The 24188-nt window shown below is 46.6% G+C and overlaps 1 protein-coding gene across 2 annotated transcripts in view; it reads right to left on the bottom strand.

Moving 5' to 3' along the window:
* Positions 1–24188, bottom strand: part of DNAAF8 (dynein axonemal assembly factor 8) — a 1512143-nt gene that overhangs the window by 1195196 nt on the left and 292759 nt on the right. For both annotated transcript variants that reach the window (XM_069646874.1, XM_069646873.1), the window contains exon 4: positions 18938–19429. In XM_069646874.1, the coding sequence (XP_069502975.1) occupies positions 18938–19429 (492 nt within the window). The remainder of the gene's footprint in view (positions 1–18937; positions 19430–24188) is intronic.

Here is a 24188-nt window from a genome sequence, read left to right as displayed (position 1 = left end):
TTGAATTGAACATTTGCTGCAGGTACCCAGAGACAACGTTGCATATTCTGTGTTTACTGTTGTGCACACAGATAAAGTTGGGGCCTTCCCCATCTTACAAAGATCCAATTAGAATGCTATCACTTAGGATCCACTTGTGTATCTCATGAAAAAATATGCCTAGGGCCTCTGCTTGGACATTGTGGATTCCCAGTAGGTGCATTGACAAATTTGTATACATTAATGGCTAGCAGCCAATTCCATAGAGCTTGAAGTTCCCTTGAGAGGGTCCAGGATTTCCTACCTCTATGTTTGATTAGATAGTTCATTGTGGATGTACTATCCGTACATATCAGGTTTGACATGGTATTTAATGATAACTAAAGGCTTTGAGAGCCAGGTAAACGGCTCTTAATTCCAGCAAGTATATTTGGTATTTCTTTTTCAAACTATGTCGCTTGGGTGGCTAGCTAGCTCCTGTGTGCATCCCGCACGCCCATGAATGATAAGCAATAAGAATTCAAAAGGCAATCGACACCAGAAGGGAATGAATGTACCTTTTCATTACAGTGTTTGCAGTTCTTAAGATTTGACATTTGTGATCGGTAGAACACACTCTTGTTTCTTCAATGTCAAATGTGGCTCTGAGGAACTGGATTGATTGCCTTCCATACAAAATCAACTTTTTCATATTGACCTGCGGACCTAAAGTTGCCAGAACTTTGGTCGTCATCAGGAAATCTTGACTGGATTTCAAAGGAAAGTCATTGAGATATGGCATACAAGGATTTTATTCATTTTTCTAAGGTGAGCAGCAAAGAATGCCATGCATTTTACCTATAGTATCGGGCAGATTTCATGCTGAATGTGAGAACAGGCAACTGTAATGTTGGGATTGCACAATAAACCTCTTGAAAGATTGAACGAATGCATCCTGCAGATCCATAGAACCCATTCAGTCACCTTTCAGAAGATGAATGAAGAGCTAGCATCCTGAATGTTATTTTTTTCTATAATTATTTACGATGCACAGATCCATGATTAGTCAGATCTGTGTGCAGCTCTTCCTTTCCATTTGATGTGTGCCTTGTTGCACCCTTGAAACTCTTTAGATCACCCCTTTTTAAAGGAGCACCTTTGTCTCCTGAACCAGCCAGTGCAGGAAAAGATGAAATTGTAGCTTTGTAGGAATTTAAGAGTAAGGTGGTACAAACTTTAGGAAAAAGACTATTTGTAAAATACTGCGTACCCAACTCTCTATGGATATCTTTTGCCAAGGTGAAAAATTGCTCAGAAAAGAATCCTTCCCCTCACCTGGGAGTGCACCAGTGGGGCATTTCCCAAGACTACATTTCTTCTGCACACCAGGAGGCTTCCCTACAGTTGCAGACAGTTGCTGTTTTCCTTTCCTTATTTTCTGCTACCTCTGATGGTACTGAAGTTTATGCTAGCCTTGAAAGAGCTGTACCTGCCATTTAAGAAAAGAGGATTGTTGTGGTATATATTTCTTTGATCTGTAGGAAGTCTGAACTACTTTTTTCTTTGGCTCTAGTTCCACAGATTTAGGGTTGCCTTCTCAGCTTTCATGTGTGCCACCTCTTCATCCAGTTGTGCTCCAGAGAAAGACATGAAAAGGGTAGGCCAAAGGTTTTCTGTGTAGAGTCAATTTTTTATCCAGTGAACATTGTCCATACCAATCACTTCATGGACAGGCCGTAGCAGCAGTCATTTTGGATAGGTCTGCGAAAACCTTGGACGCAAAGATTACCTTTTTTTTTTAGTGTGCATATTAGCCGACATTACGACTTTTCTGACAAATCAAACAGTTTTGTACACATTATCAGTAAACAAATCACATTCCTATACACTTAGTTCTAAAAGGAGAAAAAAAAGGAAAGAAGAAGGGGAAAAGAAGAAATATAGAATAAAAAGGAACTTATAGAATATAATCAAAAAAAGAAAAAGACAATAAAATAATTATGACAGATCTTATAAAGAATTTCATAAAGGTTCTAAAAGGCAACAATCAAACAGAAGAAAAATACTAAACCCAGATGACAAAGATTGTCTCATTCTCTCCCAATGAATCCCAGCTCTCCAAAAATCTTTACCACCTTAACTGTCAAAGCTCTTTCATGACCTGATATTAAACATTCCCAAAGTGACACAGTACCCAGCCACTCGCTTCGATCGACGAACCTGCTCAGTCGCATTTCAAACAATTCTCTTGTACCTCGACATGACATTAAAATATGGTGTACAGTTTGCACATTGCCATTCCCAGACAGGTTGCATTCTGCGCGACCCCAGGGTTGGTCACGCACAGACTGAACCTCTGCCGTCGTCACAAGGTTTAGGCAGACCCTTAGGAAATCCATCCTCAATTTAGGATCTGGAAACCATGATAGATATTTAGGCACAAAATGTTTTGGTTTGTCAAACATTGAGAGTGATGTAAAATTGTATAGTTTCTCATTTGCGCTATTGTCCCGATCCAATCTGTCCGCAACAATACCTGCGTTACACCAGTTGGATTTTCAATAAGATCTACTAAGATCCGATCACTTCTCTCTAATACATTCATAACATGTTTTTTTAATTGAATTAAAAACCCATTTCGATCCCTATTTAGTTCTTTTAGTATGTCCCTATATAGGGACCCATTGGTGGGCATCATTATACTCCTGAATCCATGCAGAATTTTCCAGTCTACGGACATTTTTAGGGAAGCCAACCCTAACTCATATCTTAAGCTTCCCATGGGATGACTTATGGGTAGATGCAGGAAACTTTTCCTTAATTTTCCCTCAATACGTTCCCAAATATTCAGTTGTGAATCGGGATAGTATCATATCCATAAAGAAGAGAGGGAATGACCTTTGGTTTGCATTACTTCAACAAAGGGCTTATGGAGAATTTGCAGTATGACGAGTATATTTTTTTCATTTGGACTCCAAATGGTATACATTTTAGGTCCAAGTCCATTTCGCGCGCGCCTTTTAACTGTGTGGACTTCACTTTAATGTCTAGGTATATTAAGTTTTTCACTAACAGAAATGTCTGATCTTGCATCATCCATTTGTATTTATTTTTTTAAACAGATTTAATTGATTTTTTTACTTATAGATCAAATAGACCTTCCATAATACCATTTTACACAGTATCAACATTAATCAAACAATAACCCCCCACAGCTTCGTACCCCAACACTCCCCCTCACCCCAGTTCCCTCCTCACCTGTCGCCTATACTACTAGCCCATAACTTATGTGAAAATCGTTTCGCTAGACTCGGGTGCCCACAATAATTTTGATGTTTATAACATTCATGGGGGTGAATGCCTCACATTCACGTCTATGGCCACCGGGGCGTACAGATTTTGTATTAGGGCTTCCCATGCAATAACATCTTCACTGGCTACTGGCTGGCCAAAGTGTGCCGCCCTCCTCCAAACCGCTGTCTCGGCCTGCGCCCACTTCTTCAGATCACGCCACCAGTCCTCAAATATTAGGGCCCCTTGGGGCTTTCCATGCCATAGCAATGCTGCGTTTGGCGAAGATGTATGCCAAATCTTTCATCTTATGGATGTGCTTTGCTCGTTTGGGGCGTGAAAATCGACCTAGTAAACAGGCCCCAGGGGAAGCACATCCAATGCCAGCCATCCCCTACCCATTCTGGCTGCCACCTCTTGCCAATATATCATCACTGTGGGACATGCCCAGAACATATGTAACATACCAGCATCTTCAGAGTTGCATCTGGGGCAGTGCTGTGTTTTTGCGCCAGGGAAACGTGAGATTCTCAGAGAGGTCATATATGCCCTGTGTGTCACAAACAGCTGTAACAGCTGCAATCTAGCGTTCCCAGACACTCTCTTGTGGTATCCAAAAATCTCCTTCCAGTGTGTATCTGAGAAGGATGCTCCAAAATCTTCCTGCCACTTGTGTCTTATCACTAATTCAGTGGGGGGGAGGGGTCCTCCCGTTAGACGCAAGTCATATCCTAGATATGGTATGTCCTCCCTCTGAGATGTCATACAGGATATCTGCAATTGAGTGCTTTTCCATTAATTTGCCATATGTAGGCCATCTGCCTACAATCTCCCTTTTGATGGTACAGTGTAGCAGGTATTGGCCTTGGTGGAGGCCTGCGTGTTCGCTTAACTCGCTAAACGGTATGAAGGAGGTGTCATGCAGCAGGTCACCCATAGTAGCAATGTCATTTGGTACCCAGTCCACTCATATCCTCAATCGCACTTGTGTGGTGGAAGATACCACCGTTACCAAGGGGGTCCGTACTGAGATGGGGTCTGTAAGCTCGATCTGTGTGAGACCTCTGTCCCACATTTGCACCCCTAGAGATACCAAGTCAGAACTATGCCGGGCGCGGGGTCTCTTATTCCATACCAATTCCCTCAGATCAAAGTGTGGCTCAGTGGGCAGAAGCATCTGCGTGTCTGGATTAGGTTCATCCGCTAACCAATCCACCACAAACTGCAGTTGTTCCGCTATATAATACAGTTCAAAGTGTGGGACCCTGTTTCTGCCCTCTTCATGGGGTCAAGCTGTGGACAGTTCTATCCTGCTCCTACCATTTTGCCAGAGGAATGCACTACAAATAGAGTCTAGCGTCCTGAAGAAAGTTTTGGGAATATAGTATGGGACATTTACAAAATAATGTAGTGGTCTAGGCTGGACAACCATTTTTAACAGAGCAGCACTTCCCATAAGCGAAAGGGGCAGTTTGTTACAGACCCTTATGGAGTTCTTGATACCTTCCAGGGCATTCAGGGTGTTATTAACATGCTCTGCTTTTATATCGTGTTATATGTTGACCCCCAGGTATCTAAACGAGCTAACGCTCCACTGTAGTGCAAGAACTGGGAGCGTGTGTTATCCCTTCTTAAAAAAAACCTGCTAACGGGAACAGAGATGATTTATCTATGCTAATCGTGATCCCCGACAGTGTCGCATACTGCACCAGGGCTTCCATAATCATCTCCAAATTGTCCTCCAGGTTTTGTATGCATAGCAAGGTGTTGTCAGCATACATTGATATCAGGTGACTCACGCCATCTATGGCTATGCCCGCCGCAATATATTCTGACCTCAAGTACTGCGCTATCGGTTCCATGGCCAAAATGCAGGGAAATGGAGACTGCGGGCACCCCGGTCTGGTACCCTTTTCTTGCTCCCACAGGTCAGAGATATGTCTGCCTGTCTTGACTCTTGCAATTGGGCAGGTGTATACCAGCTGGACCCATCTGATGTACGCAAGCCCAAAGCCAAATCTGTGCAGCGTTTCATAGAGCCATTCCCATCGCACCAAATCAAACGCTTTTACAGCATCAAGCGTTGCTACTGCACCGGGAGTCTCCCAGGATGCAGTGCTTTCGATTACATGGTGCAACCGCCGCAATTTCCAAGCCATGTTTCTGCCTGGCACGTATCCGGTTTGGTCAGGAAGTATAATTGTATGGATCACCTTCTTCAGTCGATTCGTTAAAGTGCCAGTGAATATCTTATTATCCTGATTAAGTATGGACAGAGGCATATATGAGCTGCACTCCATTAGTGTTTTATGGGGTTTAAGAAGGGGAATGATAATTTATTCCCTCAAACAAAGGGGGAAAACTCCCGCTTTGTAGGAATCAGTGAATGCTTTCAGGAGCTGGGGAGCCAGGAATTCTGTATATTCCTTATAAAACTCGCCGTATAGGCCATCCGACCCTGGAGATTTGCCCGTCGCCAAAGATCTAATCGTACTCTGTAGTTCACCTAGCGCGATGGTTGCATTTAAACTATCAATCGCCTCTTGGCTTAAGCGGGCGAGGTCTACCTCTTCCAACACTTCTTGTATATGTACTAGTGATACCTGGGGCCCCTCCTCATAAAGGGTATGATAAAATTCCTTGAAGGCTGCATTAATTCCTTCTTGGGTATGACACAGGACTCCCTCCCTCGCACAAATCAAGTGGATGGGGCTCCAGTGTTCTTACTTTTTATGTAACCAGGCTAATAGCCTACCCGGCTTGTCACCCTCCTTATGCTGTCTCTCAATGAATTTGGAATAGTTGTATTTGCCCAGTCTTTCCCAACATTCCCAACACCTCTTCCTTAGCACCGCCCCCTCTGCCTCTATACTATTATGGATCGTGTGTGTCTGCTCCAGCCTCTGTAACTGTTCCTCCGCAGAAGTTATTTCCCTGCCAATCGCGGCTTGGACACTACCGGATTTTACAATGGCAACACCCCTGATGACCACTTTAAGAGCTTCCCAGAGGGTTCCTGCAATAGAGACGCTGCCCGTGTTATGCGTAATATAATCAACAATACTATCTCTGATATGGCCTCGGAAGGGAATGTCATGCAAGCATTCACTTCTTAGCCTCCACGTGGGTATCGGAGCTCTTGGGGGCACATACTGCCAATGGAGTCGGAGAGGGGCATGATCCGATAGAACTCTGCCTTTGTATTCGGCAAGTGTGAAACTGCCAGCCATCTCTTGACCTATGAAGAAGTAATCAATCCTGGTGTGGACATACGTGTGGAGCCGAGAAATGTGAGAAGTGTCTGGGTGTAGTACCCTCCAGATGTCTATTAGATTGAAGGATGTCAGGAGCGTCTGAAGGGATCTAGCAGGTGGAGTGGGTCTGTGTAACCTGGTGTCTGATCTATCAAGTACTGGTTTTAAAGTACAATTAAAATCGCCCCCCCATGTAATGTTGTTGTGTCTAAATGGGCTGAGCCTTGGGTATAACGATTGGAAGAACCTGGCAGCATTTTGGTTGGGAGCGTATGTGCTTATCAAACTTCTAAGTGTTCCAAGAGCCCTTGTACCAGCACAATTCTGCCTTCATTATCCGTTTTAAATTGGGTAACCTTAAACGGTGTTGTAGACGCTATCTAAATCAAGACCCCCTTACCATATGCAGAGAATGGGGAGCCAAACACGCGCCTGCTCCATTTACTAGACAACAGAGCTTCCTGATCAGCCGTTAAGTGTCTCTTGCAACAAAGCTATATCTATTTTACTTCTCAGGTGTGAATAGACCCTGTTCCTTTTCACATAATTGTTCAAGCCCCTGACATTCCAGGTAAGTACATTTACGATGCTAGCCATAAGAGTTAGAGTACTGTGGAGAGGCCCCACATTGCTGAACGATCCGGCGCCCTCCGCCCTTGCAAGGCGGCAATCGCGACATCATATCTTTACTGAGGTATTGCTCTGGCTCTCATATAGGAAAAACATAATCCCCTTTAATAATCCAAACTTTCCCAACTAAGAACAATTGCCAGCATCGTTATCAATGCTCGGGCGTATTCGCTTCTCGCGACCGCCACAAATATGTACACCAGAGGCTTGTGCGCAGCGGGTGGGCGCATAAACAAGTGCCCCAAAAGAAGAGAGAAGGAAAAAAGTAACAAATGATTACAAAAAGGAAGGGAATGCCCTGAGTGCCTGATAATAGCCGCCCTGGCCCGGTCTTTCTCCTTAGAGATGGCTGTCTCAGTGTGAGGAGAGTTCCCCTGTACCAAGAGGATCAGCGGGAACAACCTGGGAGGGGGGGCATGAGCCGGGTGACCCGACTGGCTAGTTAGTTATCCTTTTGTCCTGGGGTCCACTACTGGTGCTCAAGTCTCAGCAAAATCATTCTGGGGTAACTGGAGTAGGCACAACATTAACATTTGTTCACTGTACACTCGTCAGCTGCTTGACGATTGTCTCGAGTGTCTGCTTCCCCGGCGGGAGGTCCTATCTGCTCTATCCATCCACTCCTGAGCTTCCTCTGGGCGGTCGAAGAACAGGGCTTGGTCCTTGTATAGGACCTGTAAACGTGCAGGATAAATCAGCATTTATTTCAGGCCAGCTGACCTGAGTCTCGACTTGGCCATTGAAAATTGTGCTCTGCTTTTCTGCACCTGGAAGGTGTAGTCGGGGTAGATCGCCAGGGCTGCTGAGGCTTTCTGTAGTATACTCCCTTGTTTGGAATAAGAAAGTATCTTTTACCTGTCTTTGTAGTTGAGGACCTTAGCAATGATAGGTCTGGTGGGGGCTATAGGGGGCGGGAGTCTGGTGAGGGCTCTATGTTCCCTTTCGATAGCAAAGCCTTGAGAGAGGTTCCCTGGACCGATTTCTTGTAGGAACATATTTTCAACATACATTGTTGGGCCATTGCCTTCCTCACCCTCCGGCAGGCCGACGATGCAGATTTTTTTCTGCAGGCCTTTCCTTCTGCATCCTCCATCTTGTTTTCAAGTAGACTTACTTTCTGCTGCGGGATATGGACGTTGGTTCTTGCTAAATGGAGCTCTGCAGTGATTTCTTTCGTCTGTCTCCAATGTCGTAGTTCTTTCAGGCATGTTCCGGACGTCTTGGCATAGTAGTCCCACGTTGATCTTGACCACTTCAATTTGAGTGCCTAACGTGGTCTTCAAGTCTGCAATAGCCTGCATCACCTGATTATGCATCTCACTGGCTTCCCCTTCTTTTGCCTGAATTTCTGCCATGTCCACCCCCAGTGCACGTCCCGGGCTCCTGGCATTGCTATCTAAAGTCGTTTGGGTGGCCCTCAGTTTAACCGCCTTGGGAGGCATCCAGTCTATCCTGCTTGCCCCTGTGGTGTGTAACAAGAGCTGTGGACTCTGCATGCTTCTCCGAAATGGAAGGATATGTATCGGGGCTGTGCCCAGCCAATGTTGTGTCTCGGGAGCAGATCTCTTGAGTGTTGGGCTGCTCTGGTGTAATAGAGGCAGATTGGGGTACCCGGTGTTCGCTCTGCTGCTGCCAATGCTGTGGGCACTCTTGTTGTACCATTCCAGGTCACGAGCGATATATGCCCTGTTCCCCTCTACGGGTATGGCCCCAGTTGCATGCAGGGAGTAGACAGCAGTGGCACAGGCCTCTTTTTTAAATTTGATCAGATTTCCCCATAGTTTTGTTTTCGTACACTTTTTATGTGAATTCCCGTTTTGACATTCTTTGGTTTGTTTTTTCCTCCAATAAGCTTGGGAGCCAGCTGCTAGGGGGTTCGAGTTTTGTGTCTCTATTTGCCCCAGGGGTGAGGACCTCTTGAATAAGGCCCAGAGCAGCCAATGTGAGAAGCCGGTCCCTTAGAAGGGGCAGCACGTAACGGGGTGTATGCACAGGGGCAAAAGGATGTCCAGTATGCCTAGTCGTACTGATCAACATGTGCCTCAGGGGCCGCAGGCAACCTCGAGCAAAGACAGTTGTCACTTTCCCCCCAGTCTCAGTCCAGCAGAGCCCAGGGTGTCTCACCTGTCCATCTTGCCACCCCTTGGGCCAACCAGACACAGGCTCTGCCAGATCTCCTTTGTCCGGGTATTTCCGGGCGCTGCAGGGGTTGCTCTCTGCACATCCCACCTCCAGCGAGGTCAGCCTGTATCGAGGCGTACCCACAGGCTTCCTCGCCCTGTTCCAGCACTTCGCTGCTCAGTTGTGCTGGGGGGTCCGGCGCTCAAGCAAGCTTGTCACAGGCCGAATTAAACTCTTTCCTTGACCTCCGGACATATCCTGTGAGCTGCTAGGGGCAACAGGGCGAGGCGCGGATGACACCCACCCCTCTTATTCACGGCGTGCTAGCAATGCCACAGTTGGGGCCTCCACTTCAGTTCACACACCTCGTTAGTCCTCCGATTCGCGTTCTCTGTTTCCACGCCAGACAGGTCCGGTCATGCCGCACAGTCTGGGATGGTTCCGCCCTCCTGTCCTAGGAGCTCCAGCAGGAGCCTCGCATCGGCTAACGCAGGTCTCACCTCCTATGAGCTGTAGCTTCGGCAGCCGCAACACCACCGGCCCTGCCCAGTCTCCGGTCCTCTGCTCCTCTGCGTCTCTGTTTATAGCAGCGCAAGGAGCTGTTCCTCCTCACCGCCATCCCGCATTGGTATGCCCCACGTCCTTCAGATGAAGGGCAGGACAGTCGTGCCGCTGCGATAGCAGTTCTTCAGTATGTCTGGGCAGAGGTGCCCTGCTCCTCCACCGATGCGCTCTCCCTCACTGCCTCATAGCGGCTGGCTGCGGCCGCCATCTTGCCGTCCCTCTGTGCTTCAAACTTCCTCGCAATACAGCCGACCGGAGGCACCACTGCATACCAAAGTTCACAGAGGTGTTCTCCAAGCATTCCCCCACCTTTTTCAGGAAAGCATCTCGCTTGGGCCCAGGCACAAGTATCGACTTCAAGATCGGCCTCGTGAGCTCACCTCAGGCAAGCCACCATCATCCATTTGTAGTTTAACAGATACAATCACACTGCACACAAGTCAATGAAGTCCATGCATTAGTTGCATAACATTTTATTGGTTGTGGATCATCTGGACAGGTGTTTCGAGCTTTGTGCTCTTCTTGCACAGTGCGATTGTAACTGTTAAACTAGCTTTCTATAACTGTGGAGTAATTGCCAGTTTACCCACGCCCTACACTCACCTGCAGCCATCTCCGCAACAACTTTAGGTACAAGCGCTTGGGTTAACATCTCTCTACCTGCCACATTACCTAATCATCCATTTGTAATTAACTTTTCTAACACCATGATTCTTAAATACCAGGATTTGGGACTTCTCAGGATTCACTAATAGGTTATTTAATTTTGCATATGACCCAAATGCATTCATTAGGCGCTGTAGTCTTCTGGGTGTATAGTCCAGGAGGACGATATTGTCAGCATATGCGATCCTCTATATAGCTTGGGACCCGATCTTCAGACTTGCCAATGAATGCCGCGGTAAGGTTGCAGTGAGATCCGCTGAATAGAGGTTGAGGCAGGCGGCCAGGATACATCCCTGCCTCACCCCTATCTCCGTTGGCATATCTTCCGTTAAGTTTCCTTGGGCGTCCAAGCGCACCCGAAATGTTGAGCCTTCATACAGACTCCTCACAATCACTAAGAGGCCTTTTGGGAGGCCCCTGGAGTCGGGTCTTGCCCAAAGCCGTTCTCTATTGATGGTCTCGAACGCTCTCGACAGGCCCACCCATGCTCCATACAGGGGGCCACCTTTTTTCATATAGGATTGGGTGGAGATTATTGATATGACCAGGCCATGAAGAGATGTTGACAGCCCCTTGCCGAACCCTGTTTGGAGCGTACTCAGAAATCTGTGACTCCTGATCCACTCTTCCAGGTCTCTAAGCACCACTGAAACAAATATCTTCCCATCTACATCTAAAAGGGCAAACGGGGGGTACTTCCAAGGCACCTCTCAATCACCCCATTGGTATATGGGTATGATGACTGCTGTCTTCCAATAGGTTGGCAGTTTTTTACTCATTAGAGATTCTTCGGAGACGGACATCAAAATAGAGGCCCATAAATCAGTATCTGACATCAAGATGGCATTTGTGAGCCCGTTGGCGCAAGAGGCTCTTGATGCTGATGATTTCTTAATTAGATCTTTCACAAGGTCTTTGTCTAAGTTCAAGTGCCACGATACCGTTGAATGCTCTTCACGACATTATCTGTCTGACGCTTGAAAATCTCTCTAAAGTAATTAGACCCTGGGCCTCATTACAAGTTCCCCGGTCCGGAATGCTGTGATTCCGCAGCGACGGTAATAAAGTTTCCGCATCCGCAAGGTTGCGGAAAGACCGGCCGATTACGGGCTGTCGGTCGCGCGCACTACACAGACCCGGAAACGGTGTCACCGTCGCCACGTAAACACCCACGGAAATGGACATAGCAGCCCCACAAGCAGTGTAAAAACCGTGTCCGCCGCCGTCGTCACTGACACGGAAATTCCATGACCGCGGAAAACTGGAAATAAGAGAGGCGGCCATCATATAAAGCACAATCCACTGCCATCCAGAGTCAGCACAGGCTAAATCTGCACAGTGAGAAGCCAGAAAGGACCACCAGCATGTCAGCCAGGATCCCTGCCTAGAGGCAACGCAAACAGCGCTTCAGCGAGGCAGAGCTCACTGTATTGGTTGACCACATAGTGCAGCATGCCGAAATGCTGTTTGGTGCAGACCAACAGCGTGCAGCACAGCAGCGCAGGAAGGAAGGAAGTGTGGGCGGAAGCTGCACGCAAGTGCACAGCTGTGGGCATGACTACGAGGAGCGTCAAGGACTGCCAAAAGAGGTGGGACGACCTCAGACGGAGGGTGCGAAACCTGATCGCAACACACCGGCAACGCAGCAGTGGGACAGGTGGAGGGCCCCCTTCCCCACTGAGGCTGCAGACATGGGAGGAGCGCTGCAGCAGTGTCCTCCACCTTGAGGCCATCCATGGGATTGGGGATGCTGAGGCAGGAGTGAGCCCACCTGCAGATGCTGGTAAGTGCACAAATATGAATGCCATATGAGTACTTGTTGAGGCCAGGAGTGCCCCAAAGGACCCATTAACAACCCCCCCCCCCCAGCCAGTGCATGAGTGCCCCAAAGGACCCATTAACAACCCCCCCAGCCAGTGCATGAGTGCCCCAAAGGACCCATTAACAACCCTCCCCAGCCAGTCCATGAGTGCCCCAAAGGACCCATTAACAACCCCCCCAGCCAGTGCATGAGTGCCCCAAAGGACCCATTAACAACCCCCCCCAGCCAGTGCATGAGTGCCCCAAAGCACCCATTAACAACCCCCCCCAGCCAGTGCATGAGTGCCCCAAAGGACCTATTAACAACCCCCCCAGCCAGTGCATGAGTGCCCGAAAGGACCCATGAACAACCCCCGCCAGCCAGTGCATGAGTGCCCCAAAGGACCCATTAACAACCCCCCCCCAGCCAGTGCATGAGTGCCCCATAGGACCTATTAACAACCCCCTCCCCCCAGCCAGTGCATGAGTGGTGCCCCAAAGGACCCAATCATGACCCAGATGATGACCAACATCACAACAATACATGACTGTCAACAATCATATGCGTGTAAATGCAAATGTTCACTGATCAACCTGTCTGATGCATGTGATGCACCCATCAGGTACCACCACACAACTAATAGCATGCCCTCTGTGTCCCCACAGCCATATCAAGTGACAGTGACACCGCACAACAGCCGAGGCAATCGGCACCTGCACAAGCCAGCGCCCCTGCCCAGGAGGATGCCACTAGCAGTTCAGCAACTCTGCCACCAGTAGCAACTGGTACACATGTACCAGCCACCAGCACCTTCATCTCCACCATCTCCACGCTGCCTGCTGCAACACAGGTGCCACGGGCACCCATCATGACTACACAACCCACCCCAGAAAATATCTGCACTGCGGAGGAAGCAGGTAGCGACAACAGTGCCCCAGCACTGCAGTCTGATTTAGGGCCACAGGGGGAGGCGCCCAACCTGGATGACTTGGCATCCTTCCATGACCTCCAGTTCAGCCCAACATCACTACGCAGTCCAATGAGGTCGCCAACTCCCTCAATGGCTGAGCTCAATGCCCGCATGCAGCGGATGGAGGACCAGCATGCTACCCTCACCCAGCTGGTGGAAAAGCAGCTTGAGGAGTCCAGGCTGCAGAGGGAGAGCAGGACACCTCAAGGGCAATTGCCCTTCAAATAACTGCGATAACCACAATAAGGTCAGTGGAACAGTAAAAGCAGAGAAACCAACATAAGAGCAACTATTAGCTCGTATTAAGTATGCCATTACGCATGCCACTATGTCATTAGAAATCATTACCAATTTACTTTACAGTGAGACATACAAGCTCACATGACCGCATATACGCGGCTTTCGTCAGAAATGGCTACTTGTAGATCTGGAGCCCGCAAAGGAAAAATCTGTTAAGCTACTGACAGATGAAACTTTTAACTTTCAACAACATCAAGCAGACACCTGAGGTTTAACTACTATAAATAATATTGAATTAGCAGTTTCTTAAAAACAAAGTGTACAAAGGCATTGTTATAACAATATTGTCTTTAACAATAATTGTAAGAGGATTACAACAGGTTGGTCTCTAACCGCGCCTTTGTCCTCTAGGCACTACTTTCGATGCCACCCACGTAAACAGCCTCTACGCGTTTCCAATCCATCAACTGGTACAGAAGTAGAGAATACTGAAGATTCACCTACACCAAGAAGCCTATTGTAAGTTCCTTTCCGAATTTTAAAATGAAATTTTCTCCTTCTCCCGTGTTGACTCAAGTACACATGCAGGGTAGTAATTCTCCCTACAAATGTTCCCTTTCAATAGGGCTCCTGACAAGGGGTAAAATAGAAGATACCCTACAACTTTAGCTCCGTGGTCCAGAATAAAACATTTCGACCACAGGTGGGTGCTTCGTTCTTGGCAAAGTAATTTGGCCATTACCTTAAAAACAACTAAAAGAGTACAGACCGTTCAACAATGTAATACAAGTATTATTTGTGTTTCTAGATTTGGCTTTTCATATGGAAAAGAAAAAAAGAGGTGAAGACGTGAAACTTCAAAAAAAATTATTATTGTCCTGAAGATGGCCCATTAACAATTCCTTAGACTACCGTAGACAACGGCGGTACTAGTATAAGGGGCCGAAACATATGTCGACCTATAGAAAAACAAAATGTTTTTTCTGATGTCATGTATATTATTAACAACTAATATGCCAAAACAAAATTTAAATTGTCAAACCCTCATGTCACAGTATGAATGAATAGTCATGAAAGGTATGAGTGATGTATGAAAAAGCCCACACATGTACAATTTTTATATACAAAAACATGTGGTTTTTAACCAATTATTAAAATGATTTATACCTTTATAAATTAACTGTCTGTGGAAGAAAAAAATGTTTCCTTGCATAAACGTTTTCTTGCAAAAAGTATTCACTGTATATTGATGTGACAGTACTTTAGCACCTACATCTGTGTTGTCGAAAGATCTAAGAGAGAGGGGTAGTCAGTCTGTCGTGTTTCCTTGTCTCTCAAGAATCTCCTTGTTCACAGACTAGACCCCCCGATAACAAAAAATTTGGGAGTACCCATTGGTATAACATAACCTGCAGAGGGAGAGCTACAGCACATCTGTGCGTCAGCTCACAAGGTCAATTGGACGCTTTGCCACCTCAATAGTGACCCTGGCACGCCATGTGCGGGCAGGCAATAACAACACTTCCAGTATTGCCGAGTCTATGTTGCTTGCCCAGCAGGCATATCTGGGACGTTTGCCACCACTGCCAGCAACAGTGCCACCCACTTGCACCACCCCATCCAGCTCCACCTCTGCCAGTCCACGGAGGAGCTCAAATTGCCTAACAGGGCCCTCTGGCAAGGATGCCCATGCGTAGAAGCGCACACGCAAATGATGGCATGTGTGTTTGGCACTGCAGGACACATGGGGACAAGAAGGGTGTAAGGGGGTGGGTACGTTTGGGTGGTGGAGGAAGTCCATTAGGGGGTTAGTCATTTGAGGGCTGGTTGGGGGTAGGTACGTTTGGGTGGTGGGGGAGGTCCATTAGGGGGTTAGTCATTTGGGGCCTGGTTGGGGGTGGGTACGTTTAGATGGTGGGTGGGCACGGGTGTACAGCTTCCCTACCCAATGCACCTTCTTCCCTGTTGTAATGTTAAAAATATATCATCATTGAAAGAAACATTCATGAGTGGACATCCATCATTTCATTTTCAGTCAATTTATTAACTGGCATCCTCATATCCATGCAATGCTGTCAATGTGCGGTCTTTCAAAAGTAAATGCGAATCAGTGTATCCCGTGCTCGTTGTCCATCTTGTGCACCCCCAGGAGGAGGTGCAGCCATCCACATCCCCATCTTCATCCCCATCTTCATCCCCATCTTCATCCCCATCTTCATCCTCTGTGTCTGGGGGCAGCGGATTGGTCCTGCGCGAGCACAGATTGTGCAGCATGGCACAAACGAGTGTGATTTTACCTGTCTTCACTGGGCTGTAGAGCAGTGATCCGCCAGATCTGCTCAAGCAGCGGAACCGGGCCTTCAGTAGTCCAAATGTCCTCTCAATCGTGCAACGTGTGCGGATGTGTGCCCTGTTGTACGCCTCCTCATGCCTGTTCCTTGCTCTCCCGTACAGGCGTCATCAGCCATGGCGTGAGTGCATATCCAGCATCACCTACATGGGAAGATGTGGGGGATATGTCAGTGTTTGTTGTATCATGTCTTCATCAGATACAGTGCAATCATGTGTCATTGATCATTCATCCATTTGTGGAAAGCAGTGGTTGATTGCCATTCCTGGGTCATTGTAGTGGACTATGGCATCTGGACATTGACCAGCAAATTGATGTGCATGTGTAGTTGCCCATGCGGGTGATATTGGTTGGTAAGTATGGCACTGTGCACTGATGTACACAGATGGTGGAGTCAATCAATTGACTGTGATGATGTTGTCGATGCAGGATGTCTCATGAGCAGGCATCATGTGCATTAAGGGGGCATTGGTGCATATTGTGGGTGGATGCATTGAGTGGCTCAAGGTGTTTGGGCAAGTGGTAGTATTGGCTGTGTGTGTCATGTTGCAGGGTTTGTACTGGCACACTGTGGCAACCTGTCATGTGTAGCTTTGTGATGTGTTGGTTGTGCTGACAATTCACTCAATGGGCGGGGGGATGCATGTGCAGTCGTAGCAGCCAACTCACATAGGCCCTGGACACACACCCCACTTCCACAGAGACTGTGCATTGGCAGTTGTACTCACCCAATAGCCATGTGCTTTGTTCAGCGTAGTGTTCCATGTACAGTGGCAATGTGGAATTGTGCAGAACCATTGAGTCATGTGTTGATCCCGGGAAACGTGCGCAGCAATGTGTTATCACTTGTGCGGCATCACATACAATCTGTACATTCAGTAAGTGGTACAGTTTCCTATTGCGGTACACCATCTCGATAGCACGTGGTACTGTCAGCTCTATGTGGGTGCAGTCTCCTGCACCTATCCAATTTGGCATGCCTGCAAAGGGATGGAAGGCCAACTTGGTGGCAATGACCTGGGCAAGGGTAGGGGGTAGGGTGATGTGTTCAGACACATGGCGCAACAGGGCATCCAGTACCTGTACCAGTATTTTGGAGAAACAGGGTTATGAAAGCCCGTGCAGCTCACCAACTGTGTGTTGATAAGTTCTGGTGCCAAGGAAATGCAGTACCGACACCACCTTCAGGAGGGGGAGATGGCGGTGGTGATGTCAATGTGGCTGCTGATGTCGTCCTCTATCATGGTGGTGATATACATGATTGTTGGACGGTCCAGCCGGTATAATGTGTGGATCTGTCCTGGGGTCAGGTTCCAGGGTAAGGCCCTGATGCGGGGTCGTGCAGGCTGGACAATAGGGTTAGGCATGGGTACAGGGTTTGCTTGGTGCCTCCTGCGCCTGCGCCTCTGCCTCCTCCTCCTCCTCCTCCGCACCATTACTGCCATCATGTGCAGTGCTGCCTGTTGGTTCAATTGCCCCAGTCCCAATGCTACTAGAACTCCTGCCTGCATGGTTATGTTTGGAGTTGGCCTCGGTATGGCCCTTTTGTAGGCTCCCAGTGGCCTGCAGGGTCCAGCTGGGCTCATTTGGTGCACCTGTGGCCTGATTCAGATCACCAGGCACTGTTTAATGTCATGTTCGCGATGGCGGTGAAACAGCCACCGTGGTCACGGTTTTAGCGCTATTTTATAGGCGGTATTTCCATGTCCATGCTACTCGTAATGCTCGGGGTGTATCGTATTGCTGGTAACGGGGGGGTTTCCGTGCAGGCGAAGTTTACGGGTGCCTTCACTCCACGGTGGCGGTTTATGGTGGTGGTATTTCTGGTCCGTAGGTTATAATTTGGCGATTGTGGAAACGTAGCCGGTATGGTTATAACGGCAGCGTTAAGTCCGGACCGGAGAATTTGTAATGAGGCCCCATGTCTGTTCAGAGATTACATTACTTTGTAATTGATGCTGCGGATTACGCATGGTATTCAATACTTTCCAAAAATGACATGGATTCTTTGATAATAACGTGTTTAACATCAGTTCTGCATCTTTCTGTACGCGCAGGTTCTGTGTGCCCTTGACCTTCCTAAAACTATTTCTAAGGGCTTTTGCATTTTCCAACTGTCTCTCCAGCGAGTGTCTGGACTGTTTCAGTTTACCAATGGCTTCCCTCAGTTCTGGTTAGTCATCATGCAACCATTCTTGTCACCCTCGGTAAGTCATATTGCTTGTGAACTGTAGGCTATACTTTACTATGTATGTGAACGAAGCATAAATATCATGACAACTCTATGGAAAACGCCACAGCATTTACTATCGGCTACTTAACCGGGACATGCCTGCTACCCTCTTACCAGTGGAACTCAGTCACTAAACCTTTCCAAAAAAGAGGAATTAATGCACAATGGAAAAGTAATGGAAATGGTATGCCCCAATGTACAGATATACTATGTTTTCCATTTATGAGTAAGAAATAAAGACACATCTAGCTAGACCATTTATTTTTTCAAATTCCTTGTCAAATACCTGAAAGAAAAATAAATTACAGATCAGGTATTACAAGCTGAATAGATCTAACCTCTTGTAAAGCAGTGGAATATGCATGGATTTGCACCAGAGTCAAAAAGAAGTTGGACCAGGTATTGCCAAAGCCCATTTTCTTTAAAATATGGGCAAGAATTGCAACTAATCAAGAACTTGTTCTTGCAACTTGACGTCCCTGAATTCCTAAATGACGTCAAACATTTCAGAAAACTAGTTAAAAGGGTCACTTCCAACTAAACAGCGCTAAACATGCTTTTGCAGCAACCTGATGGCATTCAAATTAATATTCAACATAAAACATGGAGGCATCCTGTTTAGATATAAAATGGCATCAGAAGACAAACCTTTTGAAATAGTAGGGGTAATGACAAAACAACTGCACGTGTTTTGTGGCTCAATATGTTTATGAAGAGGAAATTCAGTCAGATTTGGGAACAAAGAAGAGAAGATGATAATAGAATCAAATAGTTTGCATCATTTTGAATAGAGTTATTCAGATGTATTACCATACCGTATCCCTATAGGAAAGCTTCACATAGACTGTTACACAGCTACCTGTAAAGACTGCAGAGAGAGACCCCGACGAGGCTTCGGTAGAACGCCTTGCTCCCTTGGGACATCTCTGGTGCCTCTTTGGGCATGCTGGAAATGCGGCTGCTGCAAGGTCTCAGGATTGCTAAAGGCTCGAGGGTACTGTGACCGTGTCTCCTTCTCCTGAGCGGTGCAGACCTCAGTCTTCTTGTTATGTGCATCTTGGCTGCCTCTTAGATTCCCAGAGGGATGATTTTCTACTGCGAGAGGTACATTAGTTGGGGTGTCTTGTCCGGTGTGACATTCCTCTGTTCTTTGTGAAACTGGATGATTTGCAAGCTTGGTTCCAGACTGTTCCAAATTCTCACCTGCCACGCTGGAGAGGGGTATTGCCCTTGTGGGGTCACAAGATGTACCAGGTACTGAATGGATAGTGGCTCCTCCTAAAAGATCAGCAAACGTCCCAAGGACTTCTTCGCGCCCATATTCGAAGGGTTGGGTGGATCCATAGATTTCCTACCAATGCACAAAAAAGTAAACATTTGAGGAATAGAATATTTAGACTGGTACAAACATTACATTTAAAGTTCCTGACATTTGCTTCGTAAAAGGTGCAAACTAAGCCAGTGTATCATGAGAATAATTCCTCTAACTGAGGTCAGGTTTCTTACTACCTAGCTAATTGATAAAGCATCTCGAGGCTTTCAAATGCAATGGGATTAGAGTAAAACAATTGTGATCATTGAACCACAGCCTGGGATCTCCCATGTGGCCAGGGAAAGGCAGCCACTACCTAATCCTAGCCCTGTGGATGGTATCTTTTTTTTTTTTTTTTAAACTTTATTTACACAACATCCATAACAAATCCCAATAGAATCAGCGTATATCAAATAACACATGAAAATAAAAACACACGAAAAGCAGCACATTTTACACAGTACTATGTACACAGCGAGATATATAATACCCTAAATCCCCAACATCTCAAATACATCTCTCAATTACCCCCCACCCAACAACTATAATGTCAATTTAAAACAACTGCAAAAATCTACCCCATATTTTCTCAAACAAAGCCAATTTACCAAGTCTCCTATACATCACTCTCTCCATATTTGCCAATTCATGCATCTCAGACAACCACGTCTCTACATTCAATGTCAAAGCATTCTTCCAGATCCACAATATAATTCTTTTACCAGTCATCGCCCCTCTGAACAACCACTTCTTCTCACTTTGAGTGAGATCATCCAAAGACTCATCACACTGATCACACTAAAATCCAAGACCGGGAGACCAACAATCACTTCATCACACACACGTCCAATCTCACCCCAAAACAGTCTCACCAGCCTACAATCCCATAGCAGATGTTCCATTGTACCAATCTCACATGAACATCTCCAACAATCTGCACTCTCCAACAACCCTCTGTTACACATTCTGTCAGGCGTCCAATAAATTCGATTAAGAATTTTAATCTGTCTTGATCTTTCCGTGAGTCCCAGCGAGCATAACTTCACATTCATACACATGTTTTGCCATAAGCCTTCTGTGATATCAAATCCGATTCTCCTGCCCCATTCCTCTCTTAATGAATCATTCCCCTGATAACACGACACAAATGCTTTATACAGGCGACTGGCTAGTCCCCCACCCGAACCCACCAAATTCCTTGCAAACAGATCCAATGAAATTTTCCTCTCCAAATCCACAACTCCAATCGCACGTTTAAGCTTCACAAAATCAGAGGGTCTAAAGTTTTCAATACCATATTGTTGCTGCAATTCCCTTGCATTCATCCAATGACCATTTGTAAACAGATCAGCAACCCACCTCACCCCACCCAGAAACCAATCTGCCCAAAAGACCACCTTGCCATCTATTTTGATAGCAGGATTTAGCCACACCGAGGCACCGGGCTCCCTCAAAGAGTCCACCTTCAAATAACGACACAAGCCCTTCCAGCCGCTCCTCATGTTATCCATCAGCAAATCATGTCCACAACTCTGTCTAGAGACCGAAGTCAAAACAGCTCTTGGAGTAAGAGGCCCATGGAAACTGGTTTCAGCCTCTACCCAGACATCCTGCAAGTCCTCCATAAATGGAACCAAAAATTCTGAAAAGAAAGCCAGGTGGTATGTCAGGAAATTCGGCACCCCAAGACCACCCCTATGCAATGGCAATTGTAAATTCCACAACTTCAACCTTGGGGGCTTCCTATCCCACAAGAACTCCTGCAGCATCCTGTCCAACTCTCTCCAAAAAGTCTCAGGGAACATCAAAGGGACCATACTCAAAACATAAGTAACTCTCGGGGTAGATATCATCTTTAAGGCATTCACCTTACCCCACAAAGAAAGATTCAAAAGACTCCATCTCTCGAGGTCCATCCGCAAACCACTACACATGACCCGCGCATTTTCCTTAACCATGTCCCCTATCTCCGGAGTAAGCCAAACCCCCAAGTACAGCAATTTATCTGGACACCACCTGAAGCCCAAGTCCACCACAAACTTCCTATCAACAGAATGTGTCAAAGGCATAATCTCTGATTTCATCCAATTAATTTTGTATCCAGAACAATGATGAAACTCCGCCATAACATCCATCAATGCCGGTATAGATTTCTTAAGATCACTAAGGACTAAGAGCATGTCATCCGCAAACAGCCAAATCTTCTGCGCTATTCCCCAGCACGAATGACCAACCACGTCCTCCGCCCTCCTGATAAACTCGGCCAGTGGTTCCAAAGCCAACACAAACAGAAGAGGTGACAGAGGGCACCCATGACTCGTACCTCTCTCCATTTTAATCCTCCCCAACCTCATACCATTGGTGACCACCTCCGCAGTTGGCTCCCTATATAGCAACCTGATCCATGAAATAAACCTCATACCAAAACCCATCTTGCCCAACAACGCGTAGAGGAATTCCCAATTCACTCTATCAAACGCTTTATCCACGTCCAATGACAAAACAGCACTATCCCCCTCCTGACCACTCGCTTTCGATACAATACTCAAAATCTTCCTAATGTTACTGGAGGTCTTCCTACCCTTCACAAAACCAGATTGATCCACATGTATCACGGACGGAAGCAGACGCTCCAACCTGCAAGCCAGCATTTTCGCCAGAATCTTATTATCAACATTAACAAGACTAATGGGCCTATAACTGGAAGGCAGAGTAACATCCCTCCCTCCTTTCAAGAAAACCGATATCAGAGCATGTCGAGTAGTCTCAGGAAGTTATCCGATGGTCAACGACTCCACATACATATCTAGCAACAATCGTAAAGCCGAATCCGGCAGCATCTTTTAAAACTCCGCCAGGAACCCATCCGGTCCTGGGGCCTTCCCAGCATTCAATTTACCAATCGCCATCCTAACCTCATCCAACGAAAAATCCTCCTCCAACAACTCCGAATCATCCACATTAATCCTAGATAGGCCCACCTTATCCAGAAATTCTGTACCCTCACCTGATACCTCCGACTCATTCTTGTAAAGTTCTTCATAAAAGTCTCTGAAAATGTTGTTTATCTCACCCGGATGATAACTTATACTGCCGTCATGCGTACGAATCGAGGGAATAGACCGCTCCGCCTCCCGCTTCCTCAGCCTATAAGCCAACCACCTGTCGCATTTTTCACCCTTCTCATAATACGCACATTTCAAATAGAAGTTACTCCAATCATTACGTTCATCAATGAGTGAGTTCAATTCTCTCCTTACCCTTTTAAGTTCACCCACCGCCTCTCCACAAACAGAATCCACCACACCCTCCTTGACAATTCGGTAAGTTTAGTCTCCAACAATACCTCCCTTTCAACGCTCTTTTTCCTCAGCCCACTCGATACACCAATTAAATGGCCTTGTATCGTACATTTCAAAGCCTCCCAGACAACACTGGGACGCATCACTCCATCATGATTACACTCCACAAAACAGTCCACTTCCTTCCTCAATGTCTCCAACACATCATCCTTCTGCAGCAATGATACATTCATCCTCCAAAATTTATGCACAGTCAGTGCATATCGCAGCCGCAATTGCAAAACCACATGCGCATGATCCGTCAAAAGTATGCTACCAATCTCACACGTCTCACAACACTCTGTCATCCGACCAGCAGTCAGAAACATATCTATTCTCGGATAGACTGAATGTGCACCCGAGTAAAAACTGTACTCCCTATCCAAGGGATGTTCCAGTCTCCAACAGTCTTGCAAATTATGTTCCAACAGCAAATCCGCCAAGGCCAAATGTTGTCAGTCCACACCACCCCTATAATGACTTCCACTCCTATCCGCAGACTCATCCATAACAATATTAAAATCTCCGCCCCAACACAACATTCCTGGATCCCAAATCCTGCAATATTTGCGCCACCTTTCTGAAGAAGGAACCGTCATCCACTGATGGCGCATAAATATTACACAAGGATACCTCAAGACCCTGCACATCAAGTAGCAGAGCAATTATTCTCCCCTCTTTGTCAGACACCTCCTTCAAAACCCTGATCGGGACATTCTTCCTGAACAAAACCACCACACCCCTCGATTTGGTATTAAATGAGGCACCATAGACCTGCCCCACCCAACCTTTCTTCAATTTCTCAATTTCACCCTTTGCCAAGTGAGTCTCCTGCAGGAGACAAACATCACACCCTTGAGATCATCTAAGAAGCGCAAGATTTTCATTCTTTTCTTGACATTATTCAATCCATTGACGTTCCAAGTCACCATCCTCAACCACCATGTTCACTGTACGATTTTCCCACCTGACAACCCAAGCAACCATAAACAACTGAAAAGAACAAGGCAAAATACACACACCCCCTCCCAAAACACCCAACCCACCCCCGCTGAAACAGATGCAGCCTGTTAGCAGCAACCACAAACCCAAGTAGTAATACACAAAACTCATGGGGATGGTATCATGGGGAAGATGACATGGGAGGAGATAGCTTACAGGGGGAAGTGGTGACTCCTTTGGAAAGGGACGCATTATGAGTCTTCTAGTGAGGATGGGAGTCCTGTAATTCCCAAATATCTGATGGCATCCTGTTATTGCAAAAGTCCCTCTCATGAGGAAACCCAAAGAACCTTCCGTGAAAAGTTACTTAGACAGAATAAGTTGTATACCATGGGAGTTCCTGAATCAGATGCAACATCCTCTAAAGGCCAATATTCTGTCTTGGGTAGAAGTGTTAGCCCTATTGTCAAGTCACACATCACTCATATAACATCTCCTAACTATGGGAACATCCA

Source organism: Ambystoma mexicanum, chromosome 2q (assembly GCF_040938575.1).
Source record: "Ambystoma mexicanum isolate Mex_15411 chromosome 2q, UKY_AmexF1_1, whole genome shotgun sequence".
NCBI classification, from domain to species: Eukaryota; Metazoa; Chordata; class Amphibia; order Caudata; family Ambystomatidae; genus Ambystoma; species Ambystoma mexicanum.
This window is presented reverse-complemented; position numbering and strand designations above follow the sequence as displayed.